Raw genomic sequence first — 12,151 nt, 5'->3', positions numbered from 1 at the left:
AAGGTAGCACAGTCTGGATCAATGTTAAGTTACTTTATACACTATTGCTTTTGCCATCCCAACTGAATTTCCTTTTACAGTAGCTCACCAGAAATATCAAGGTTGAAATTATATTAAGGGTCTGAGAAAGCAAGGGGGGAAAAAATCAAGAAAATGGAATCATGACTGTGGGTGCATCTTTAACCCATCTACATACATGTTAGTAGATACTGAAGGTAATTTCTGCATTGATAGACTCTATCGCACCAGTGCTACAATGCCATGACCCAGCAATCTGAGGGAGAGTGTTCCAGCTGTGACTTTTTTGCTGTTATAGGTTCAAATCAGACCCTGAACATTATTTGAATTTATTTTTATGTTCTTTAATGGCCTATGGGCTACCCTACAGTGAAATGCAAATTGGTGACTCATCCACAAGGAGGAGGATTGGGGATGTCACAGAAGTTTCAAAGCTGTATTGATAGCAAGTGCACTTCAACAGCTCAACATAGGAACAGACTGAACCAGGTTTAGTGCACAAAATAGCACTTAATATTAAAACTCCCAAGATGTAAATAAACCATTTCCTGGGTACACTCAATGATAACATAATATTTTGAGGGCATGGAACTGCTATAGAATGAGAAGCATTAGTTTAATTTAAGTAAAAGCATTTGAATCTGGGAATTATTTTTATTAATTTCTGGGGAGATTGCTGAATTTTTGTGAGATTACCATTGGGTGACTGGCCAACACAAGGGACTGGTAGTGGTATATAAAGCTCTTCACTTCTGGATAAACAGTTCAGATCCAGCCCAACTATTCATATAGTTATTCGGTGACTTATAAGAAATGAGACAACCATTTTAGCCCAGTTACTGCTGGACAAGCTTTCACATTACATTTGGCACTAATTGGCACTCTTGTTGGTAGGCTAAAGAGAGGCCAAGGATTTCAGGGCAATGGAGACTGCACAACACTGTCTGCCCCCCAGGATAGTGTTCCCTGCCAGTTAGGTTGGAGGTGATTGCCATGGCACCATATAGAAGTCTGTACTGTCACTACACGGCTGCTACTCTGAAACCTACATGGGTTTTAGTCACTCTGTGGATAAACAGAGAATGCCAGAAAGAAATATCTCCAGAAAGACTCTCACTGGAGCTCTTTTTGCAAGTATTAAATTCAATGGGAACTCAAACTTTAAAAGGATTAGAGAAAAACAATAGAAAATGCATCACCATCCTTGGGGACAAAGATACTCCCCCAAACAGAGGACAGTTCATCTAAGAGTATATATTCTGATTTATGGCACCCAAGATGTCTGCCACTGACCAGAAGGGATGTGGCTAGGGCACTGAGAGGAGACACAGACTCTCTGCACCCCATGACCAGCCCGTTTGGCAAAGGTCCCTTGGAGCTGTGGGAATTAAGGTGTTCCCCCTCAATCGTAACCCCTGAGGGAGAGCAACTATATAAAGCCATACAGTTTTCTTCAGTCTTTTCTCACAAACATATCAGGAGCTGCTAACAAGATTGTTATATTGAATAACATGTGGGTACTTTTCCCTTCCTCCACAGCAATTACAAACATTAACAAAATCAAACCACCCACAGGGCCCCAGCCTTTCTGAGTAACAGTAGTGTTGAGCACTCCTTTCGGCCTAGGCCTCCAGAACGACTTTTTTTCCTACAATTTTCCACTTTCCTTCTTGGAAAAATAGCAAATAAACATGCTTACAGAATTTTCTGTGAAAGATGAAAGGGCTGTTGGTTGACAAACAAGATCTTTTTCTTCTCTGCTATTATGGTTTTTCTGCCTTCAAGGCAAAGAAAGGTAGAGGAAGGATTTCCTGAATCACAAGATTCACGTGTTTGGTAAAGCAGAGTGAGACAGCAGGAGAATACATAATGAGGCTCCTGAAATCTGAACACAAGAGCCTTCATGTGCAACCCCAGTGAGCTGAAGGAATTTTAGACTACTGTGTCTATAAAAGAAGATAACGAGGACAAAGAGTAGAATAGACTGATGCACAGCTAGATTTAGGATACAGAAACTAATAAACAGAAATTAATGTCAATAAATGACAAGTGTGATTGCATATAAAGTATTCTTTTTCAATAATGCAATCGTTATAGGCCATATACTCAAAGGCATGTAGCTGGTTGTGTGTATAAAATCTAGCTGTGTTCCTGCGTAAATGGAATAAAATATGCTCTTCATTTTCAAAGTAGGCTGGTTAGTCGGCCTAAGTAGATGAATGCAGACTTTTGCATATATCTAAGTACAAGTTGTTCCAGGATGTTGCTAAGAGGGTACATGAGCCCCTTTATTTTCACTGCAATATAGACTGCGTTAAGAATACTCACATTTGAAAAGGCAGCATTCTGTCACTATTAGTGAGTTGCATGCAATTCAGTCATTGGGCCAGGTCACTGCTTAGGGCTTTCAAGCCATATGGCTCTCCAATAGAATATTGGGAAACACTACAGGTATTATCCTGTCACCCTCCTCCCAAAACATGCTGTTTTCATATACTAATGACCCCTTTACTCCTGAGAGTGCCTGAGATCGTTGAAGTGCATAAATTGAAAATTAAACTGTTTGCTACATGCCTAAACCAGGGCAAATCCTTAGCTTTGTTTTCCTGGCTCTGAGCTGTAGGCAGATGCAATTTAACTTGAATAATATTGTGTTAGAAGGTGTGTGTGCCATATTTTCCATCTGATTTGGTGCACATTTGGGAGGGGTTCTGAAAGTACTGATCTGATTCTTTATGCTTGTTCCCCATACTCCTTTGCATCAGTTTGTTAGGGTTTTCTGGGGTTTTAGGTTTACTTCATCAGTTCCTATAGTCTCTGAGTTACTTGGTTTAAACAGGAAACAATACTCATTTCCTGTGTAAGCCAAAACAGATAGCTAAAAGATAGAAGGAACAAAAGTGTATCTCTAAAACCTGTTTCAAACATTATGAACTCACTTTTCTGTGTTGCCATCTCATTGGAGTCAAATGGTAAATCTAGGAAGGGGTTAGTTTGACCTGCAGCGATGAAGAGAAGGACTGTTCTAAATATTAGAGGAATATGTGCTTTTCAGCTGTCTTGGGAATCTGAAAAATCAAAAAATAACCTGGGGGGGAAACACAAACTTTGTTAACATTCTGCCTCATGACTGTCTTGCAGACTCTGAACTTGCCTTGATGTACAATGACTCATCGGTATTGGAGAACCATCATTTAGCTGTGGGTTTCAAGTTGCTACAGGAAGAGAATTGTGACATATTCCAGAATTTGACCAAAAAACAAAGACAATCACTGAGGAAAATGGTTATTGACATTGTGAGTTTCAGCTTGAATTTCCAACTTCTAATTCATTCAGATTGAATTAACAAAACAAACCTTAGATAGTTTTCTGGTACATTAGATACACTCAGGCACATAATGCAGGCAATGCAGTGAAAATTGCATTATGTATAAACCATGTATGTTGGACTTCTTTTGAGTTAAAACTAAAGGCTGGCACAACCAACAGCCTTTACGGCATGGGGAACCCTAGTTAGGAAAAAAATGTATATAGTCATATGTGTAGATCATGGTTTCCCCCCATACCTTCCACCAAAAAAACAACAACATAAACCTGTATCCCTTTGTGATTTGGGGGTTGTCATATTCAAATATTGAAAAAAAATCATTCAGTCATTTTAGTTACTAATGCTTTGACTTCACCTTCAAGGTACTTGCAACAGACATGTCTAAACATATGAATCTGTTGGCTGATTTGAAAACTATGGTTGAAACCAAGAAAGTGACAAGTTCTGGGGTTCTACTTCTTGATAACTATTCAGACAGAATTCAGGTAAGATCATCCATGCTGAAAAATAGTCACTAGCCTTCATTTACTAGGTTTGTCTCCCCAGTCCTACGTGGGTGTTCGTTTCATTTAATTCTGTCCCCATTCTCACCTCCTTACGCTCTCCCTGTCCTTTCAAATGTGTCCATTAGCCACAAGTGCCATATTTGCATTCAATATCACATTCTGTTGGGCATTGACCAGTTCTTTGGTTGAGCTCTGAGGAAGGAAAATACTTTTTCTGGGTTTAATTTGCTATGACCTAACTTCTAAGCATCTTTGAACCTGATCAGTCTTGCACTTAAACATTTTTTACCTCTTAATATAGACAGAAGCTGTAGAAGTGAGATAATTTGTGGCTATTAATGCAAGTGTGAAAAACACACATAGGCACATCCAGCTTTTGCTGTACAGAATAAATGCTGCGTTACCTGTGTTTTCAAGATTCTGTTTCGCAGCCACCAAATGTGTAAATGGAATAAAGAGCCTTTCGTGTCTAGTGTTAATAATGCAGGAAGTGCTCAGTAGATAATATATGTTTGTCCATTTTAGGTTTTACAGAATATGGTACACTGTGCAGATCTAAGCAATCCAACCAAGCCACTCCAGCTCTATCGCCAGTGGACCGACAGAATAATGGAAGAGTTCTTTCGTCAAGGAGACCGGGAAAGAGAGAGGGGCATGGAGATAAGTCCCATGTGTGATAAGCACAATGCATCTGTAGAGAAATCACAGGTAATCCATTTGAATAATTAATGAGATAACATGCCAATACATTCTAATAGATAAACTTGGATCTTAGCCACTTGATTTGTTTTATTTGCATGGGTTTCTTGATGTATGTTGTTGGATTTTTTCCCCTTTTAAATAATTCAGCTTTTAAGAGGATTTGAGATTTCCTACCATTAAAAATAGCTGTGTGTGGGCCAAAGAGCTCCATTATGGCATTGTTCTGTAATGTGGGATGTGCTATAAGGAGGAATACAATACATCTTTTCATTAAGGTTCCCTTTAATAGCACAGTCCTATGTAAAATAGCAGTTCAGCTCAAGAGATAAGAATGAGTTGTTGGGAATTAGATTTAAAAATAAACCCTTTCCAATATCCATCTCCCATTAATACGAAACAAAAAGCTAAGGATTCAGCCTAGAGCACTGCAATCTGTTGAGAATGCTATAAAAGCCCATTTTCCACATAGAATAACACGGCTTTTTTCAGCCTTCTTAAAGATAGGGTATCCAGCATGCCTGTTTCTGACAATACTATGCTCAGACATTGTACTCTGTTCATCTGGGAAGGAATGAACATTAGGAGCCTCTGTCCTATCATCAAGAAGTTCTATTTTGTTTTATAACCTATATGTGCATTTTTTTTTCTTGGGAATAAGGTACTCATCCTAATTTTGTATTGTGACATTACTTGGAACAGGTGGGGTTTATAGACTACATTGTTCATCCTCTCTGGGAGACCTGGGCAGATCTTGTTCACCCTGATGCCCAGGATATCTTGGACACCCTGGAGGACAATCGAGAATGGTACCAGAGCACAATCCCTCAGAGCCCTTCTCCTGCACCGGATGACCAGGAAGAGGGTCGGCAGGGCCAAACTGAAAAATTCCAGTTTGAACTAACATTGGAGGAAGATGGTGAATCAGACACTGAAAAGGACAGTGGAAGTCAAGTGGAAGAAGACACCAGCTTCAGTGACTCCAAGACTCTTTGCACCCAGGACTCAGAATCCACTGAAATTCCCCTTGATGAACAAGTAGGCGAAGAAGTGGAAGGGGAGGAGAGCCACACAAAACCTTGCGTACTAGAGGAAGATCATTCTCCTGACACGTAACAGTGTGAAGACTCAATTTCTTTCTCTCTGTCTCTTTGTGTGTCTCTTTTTTTTTTAATTAGAAAATGGTTTCCAAAGTGCATGTCACATGCCACAACCACGGTCACACCTCACTGTCACCTGCCAGGACGTTTGTTGATCAAAACTGACCTTAATTACTCAGTTTGGCACTCAGGAATATTGTAACCACAATTTCACCTCCATGGCATCAGAGAGCAAAGGGGAAAACATCCATGAACAGCATCTTAATAAGATCTCCATTTGGCAGATTTGATTAAAGAAATCAGGTCTCTAAAGTGGTTTCAGAGGAATACAGCCTATCAGCAAAAGGCTGGTGTGCATTGGGTGTTCTGTTTTGTTTTGTTTTTATTTTACAAGCAAGGCATTGAGTAACATTCATCATCAGAGTTTTAAGAAAACAGCCAGAGAATGAACTGAGGTTCCTAATGGAAAACAAATGCACATGAATAATGGGACACAACATGAATCTGTTACCTGTAGGAAGATGAGCTGTGGAAATTGCATAATTTTCTAATTTCAAGTCTTCCTAATACATGACTGAAAAAAAAAATAAAGAAAGTGTGGCCAAGTGGGTTACACTGACCTCTGCATTTTGTATTATATGTAAAACAGAGATCTTTTGTAGAGCTTACTTTTATTATTAAATGTATTGAGGTATTATATTTAAAGAAAAAAACACCTTCAGAACTTCATCTGCCACTGGTTATTTTTTCCAAAGAGTAACTTGCAAGTTTTCAGTACAAATCTGTGCAACACTGGATAATACTTCTAGTTATCTAGTTATAGAGTTTAGTTTAGTTTAGTTTTGCACGTTAGATTTTTATAGCATTGATTTAAGCTGTAAAAATCCATTGTTTTATATACCAATGACTTCCTTGAAATATTTTTGTTTGTGTTGCAGGAAACCCTTTCAGTAGGACGGAATTCATTTTATGTTTGTTTTTATTATAATTTCTTCAGACAAACAACAGATGTCTGCATTGTGCTTTTGGCCTCATAGTGGAACTGACCCTACAACCCCTCCCTTACTCCCACAGATAGTCGCACTTAAACCAATGGGACCACTCAAGTCAGGATTTGCAGGAGTGGGCCCAGTATGAAAAAGTGATGAACCATCTTTTTATATAAACGTAACACTTCTCTTTGCTTAATAAAATTAGTTCCATTAGAATATCACTCTGAGGCTGAGAACTGGCGATCACTAAATAAGAACAACCTATTTGCTGTGGCAAAAGAGTAGAATCTTTCCTATTTTGTCTCCCTTAAAACTTAATTTGTGTCAGCAGTTTGGGCAGTAAGTGTGTGTGTGTCTTTAAAAATAATCATTAGCATATTTTTCAGAACTCCTTTTCCTTGCATGAAGAGCCAGATCATAAGGGTTTTTTTAAAAATAAGCCAGTAAAGCTTGGAAAGGTTTGGATTTCCCCCCAAATTACTTCACAACTTGAAAATGTTTCTCATCCTACGTCCAAGTTGCACTGAAAGGATTCTACTTTTAAATCTGATCAGTACCTAAGCCTTCAGTAACTTGGAAGGAAAAAGAGGTTTTATAGAGTCATGCTTGTCATTATGCAGTTCTACTGATAGGTCATGTGTAGTGGGAAGGAATTTATCTCCTATGGTTGACTCTTTATTAAGACTAATTTTGATGAGTGAGATTGGGAAATAGTTGCCTAGGAAAACAAATAGATTCCTTCTGTCACAAATTCTGATCGAATGACAAGGCATAGATGACTTTTTGACAAGATGAAATGGAAATGGCACTTATTTCCTTTGCTCGAGTTCAGTTGAACCAGTGAATTTATAGGAAATGAATAAGGGGTTATATCAATTTCAGAGATCTAGGATACAAACCCATTTAAAAAACTTTGGGTAATGGTTTAGCTTTTAGTGCATTTTGCATTTTTCTATATCCAGGTCGTAGGTTTATCTGCCTTTAGCCCCAAAAGGGCTTTATCTGAGAAGATACCAAAGGGGGAAAGTGAATGGAGAGATTTCGCCATGCTGATAGGAGCTTTAGGCTCATTTCTTTCCCTTACCATCTCCCCCTGAGCCCTCACTCCCATCTAAAAATCCTTTCAATCCCCAAGAGTGCCTGGAATCTTAATAATGAAAAAAAGCAATATAAATTCCAAAAAACAATATGGACCTGAAAGGGTTTTACATCTGCACTAATTGAAAACAAATAGTCTTAAAGAAAATGCCACCATATTGTGAAATATACACCCATACACATAGACAATCAAATAGTTAGAAAAAGACATGATTTCTTAGAGCCAGGGATCTAATGCACTGTACAATCTTTTATTTTCTTTGCCAAAGTGTGCTTTAGCATTGCACACTTCTTTAAAAATAATACAATTTACAAGTGGCTTTACATGTTCTAAATATTTTTGCCATAAGAAAGTGCAATGAGTTGGGTACTGAATGGGAAATAAAGAAAAACCTGCATTTGCTTATAAGAATACACTTTAGCTTGCAAGTTACTGTACTCCAGTAATGCTGTGTTTATTATTTTTAATTGGGGTTTTTTGCATTATTGTTAAAAATTATGAGCGAATACAGGTAGAACAAATTGCGTTCAAAGGTTTTTAAAAAACTTGAATGAAATGGATTTTACAGAAAGCTTTGACAATTCTTTTAAAATGCATTATTTATTTTATTTTGTGCCATGCATTTTTCTCACCAAATGACCTTACCTGTAATACAGTCTTGTTTGTCTCTGTTTACAATCATGTATTTATTGTAATGTACATACTGTAATGTTAATTGTAAATTATCAGTTCTTATTATAACATCATCCTTGACAGGTTGGTGTTGCTATATTTGGAAACTCTTGGTGAGAGAATGAATATTATGTATACATACTCCTTGTACATTTTTTCTCCTGTAATATATTCTGTGTCACCTTAGAGCTTGTTTATGGAAGATTTGAGAAAAACTATAAAATACATAAAGATATATAAATAAAAAAGCTGCAGGTCTTTGGTCCCAGGGCTGTGCCTTAACTTTGAACAATATTTTCTTCTGTTTTGCTGCATTTGAAAGAAAGGTAGTTGTGGGGCTAGGGCTGGGCATTCCTACACTATTTTTAGTAGTTAATTGGTTTAGGTCACTGGCGCAAGCTAGTATGTACAATACTACAACCTGTTTTCATTCATGGCCTCATTTGAAAGTCAAGTTTTTCCATACCTACAGAACTGTAATTGCATTGTCTACCCGATTGTTTTCTTTCCACTTTTGAAGACTATAATCAGGGATTACTTCAGCCATTACCTGTTCCCTTTTTGAAATTAACACAATCATTTGAAACAGTACTGCACAAATGTGCTATACACATGGGACAGTTATAATAACTCATTTGGCTCTTAGGCACATGGGAAAATGAATTAATCAGAATTCATATGCATTATTATTTTGACAACTGTCCTTCATGTTCCTTCCTTATTTAGATGTACAGGAAGTACAGTATACCACTGTATAACCATAATCCATAGGGTAGGGTAAAAGAAAACTTGAAATCTCGGAAATGCTTTCCAACATTAATATTAGTGTTACAAGCAGCCAAAGCTTTCCTCTTTTGTAGATGTACCTAAGGCTTTTGTACACATGTGCATAGTGTAGATGCACTCGGTGTAAAGGATGACTAACCCTTTAAATAACACTACTATTAGTTTTGCAGAATTGGACTCTTGCCACTTAAACACCACAATTGCTGTAGGCCAGTTAGGACTCCTGTTAGCAATTAAGTTGCTAGGGTAAGATAGATACCTCTTTTCCATTCCATTGATGCCCAGCCCTTGTAACATGTGACTGTTCAGTGAAAGGAGAGATTCTTTTTCAAGGAAAAACAGAGCCTCCTTTTTGACACAAACTGTAGATTTTAGCAGCCCTGGCCCAAAGGAATTTGATTGCTTTTGTTTTAAACAGTATAAAAGGGACACTATAATAACAGAAATCCTGAACAATTTTTGTTATTGTTTTAATTTGTTTTTTCCTTTGGGTATGTCTTTAGACTGGCAACTTGTGTGAACATTGCAAATGATTAGTCTTTCAATGGTTTCTTAGCCTCTCTTACAGCCTATGGAGTAGTACTGTACATCAATACCTTCATATGAAATTTTTATATGCAATGGAAATAAAAGCATGGGTTGATTCTGCCTAGATCCTGTACTGGACTTTCTTTTGCAAATAAAGTTTATTTTACACAGTAAGTGTCATCAGTAACAACACATTTTAAGGTACAAATGAAGGCAATAAGAATGAGATTAGTTCATTTCCAGGACCATATTATATACCAAATAACAAGAAGTAAATGGGGGGGGGGTGTCAATTAAACAAAGAGGTTATCCCATCAAAGACAACATTCCATAAAGGGTCTAATCCAGTAAGGTGCTAAGCACTTTAAAAGATAGGGTTTGTTCTTGATTCTGTTGCAATTGCCACTGACTTCAGTGGAAGTAGGAACGGATCCAGAGAAAGAAAGGGCTCATCTTAAAAAGACCTGAGAACACTCTTGAGTTTCCTCAGTGGAGCAATAAACTTAGATGACAGAAAGGAGGAGGGGTTCCTCTAGTTAAATATTCACCAGACAACTCCTCATCTAAATGGATGATATCACAATGGTTGTTAAAGTACTGATCAAAAACCAATGCTTACTTCACTAAGGAAGAAATTCATAGATTTCAAGGCTAGACGGGACCATTATGATCAGCCAGTCTGACCACAGGCCATGGAGCTTCCCCAAAATAATTTCTAGAGCATAGCATGTAGGAAAAAAAATCTAGTCTTCGTTTAATATTTGCCAGTAATATAGAATCCATCACAACCCTTGGTTAATTGCCCTTACTGTTAAAAAATGGATGCCTTACTGACTTTGTCTATCTTCAATGTCCAGCCTTGAATTGTGTTACACCTTTTTGTGCTAGATTGAAGAACCAGTTATCAAATATTTGTTTCCCAGGTAGGTACTTAAAAACTGTAATCAAGTCACCCTTTAACCTTCTCTTTGTTAAACTAAATAGATTGTTTCTTGAGACCAGAGCAGATGGGAAAACCGCCCTAGGCCCCGCGCTTAAGAGGGATGCAGTGGACCCGGCGGCGGCAGCAGGAGTCACCAGCCAGTCTGTTTTTCTTTTTCTTGCCCGTAGCCCCACTGGGCTTGAGCTCAGTCACTGCAGCAGCAAGTAACCTGACTCCAGCCCACTCTGCTCTGCCAGGTCCCAGCGTTGCCTGCCCCTGCAGGGTCCTAGCGCCCTCCCTGCCCACCACCCCCAACTCCTAGTGCGAAGCTGATCCAGGCTGACCCTGACCCTGCTTTCCATCTTGGATGGACCCTTCCCTTTTCTGGCAGGACACTTCACCAGCACACAGGGCCCCTCCCTTACTCCTAGCACAGGTGAGTGCCAGCCAGTAGTCTCCAGGCCAGGGCCAGCCCTTATCACCCCTCCCCTTGCCTTAGGGTCCTCCTTGCCTTTCAGCTCTCCAGCCTTGGGGTCCCCTACCCCGCAGTACCAGGACCTGGGATTCCACAACTCTGCTCTCTCCACCACCCACCAGGACTGGTCCTCCAACCATCTGCTTTTCCGCTTCCCCTCCCCCTCCCAGCCCTCAGAGAAAACCGATCTTAGAGCCCGTCCTACATGCTGGAGGGTCCTGGGGTCCCCCAGCGCCAATATAGGCCCGCCAAGAGCCACCCAGTTCCCAAGACATGGGCTCTCAATGTTGTGAAAGTACATTTTTTTTAAAAATTCACTGAGGTTAGCGAGCCCATATGCACCCGGGAAGCAAGTCTGCTGCAAGGAAGTCTAGGAAGGTGGATTTCAGAATGTAAGTAGTGCAACACTGATCATGAGCGCTGAAGGATTTTTTTAATTATATGAATGATATGAACTTCATTATAATTATAAAAAAGAACTGCAATATAATAATATTATAATTATACAGCTGGGTGCTATCAATATTTAACCTGTGGCCAGCAGCTTCCCTGGAAGTTCACTGTAACCAGATTTCACCTGTATAAAAAATGTTGCCCCCCCCCCCCCAGGGACAGCCCTGCTTGAGGCTATCACTATAACACTTGTTGTCTAATTCTTTAATCATTTGCATGGGCTGTTCTGTGAACCCTCTCCGATTTATCAACCTCCTTGAATTGTGGCCACCAGAATGGGACAGTATTCTAGCAGTGGTCACACCTGCAAGAAATAAACTCTCTACCCCTAGTCAAGATTCCCCTGTTTATGCATCCAAAAAATCACATGAATAATTTTGGTTACAGTGTCACACTGGGAGTTCATGTTTTTCTCTTTATCCACTATGCCCCCCTTTCTCCCGACAAATCTTTTTCAGTGACTCTTCCTCCCAGGCAAGACTCCCCCATGCTGTAAGTATGGCCTATAGTCTTTTGTTTCTAGATGTATGGCTTTACATTTGACTGTCTTGAATCACATGTGGTTTGATTGCA

The 12,151-nt window shown here is 39.1% G+C and overlaps 1 protein-coding gene across 7 annotated transcripts in view; it reads left to right on the top strand.

The window, feature by feature from the left end:
• The window catches only part of PDE4D (phosphodiesterase 4D), a 1,154,521-nt gene extending 1,144,669 nt beyond the window's left edge, over positions 1 to 9,852 (top strand). For all 7 annotated transcript variants that reach the window (XM_043515458.1, XM_038401475.2, XM_038401476.2 and 4 more), the window contains 4 exons: positions 3,160 to 3,314; positions 3,709 to 3,831; positions 4,378 to 4,560; positions 5,254 to 9,852. In XM_043515458.1, the coding sequence (XP_043371393.1) occupies positions 3,160 to 3,314; positions 3,709 to 3,831; positions 4,378 to 4,560; positions 5,254 to 5,667 (875 nt within the window). In that variant the 3' untranslated portion in view covers positions 5,668 to 9,852. The remainder of the gene's footprint in view (positions 1 to 3,159; positions 3,315 to 3,708; positions 3,832 to 4,377; positions 4,561 to 5,253) is intronic.
• Positions 9,853 to 12,151: the final 2,299 nt, after the last annotated feature.

This window comes from Dermochelys coriacea, chromosome 5, assembly GCF_009764565.3.
Source record: "Dermochelys coriacea isolate rDerCor1 chromosome 5, rDerCor1.pri.v4, whole genome shotgun sequence".
Lineage (NCBI taxonomy): Eukaryota > Metazoa > Chordata > Testudines > Dermochelyidae > Dermochelys > Dermochelys coriacea.
Note: the sequence above shows the minus strand (reverse complement) of the source record. Positions and strands in the feature narration are given on the sequence as shown.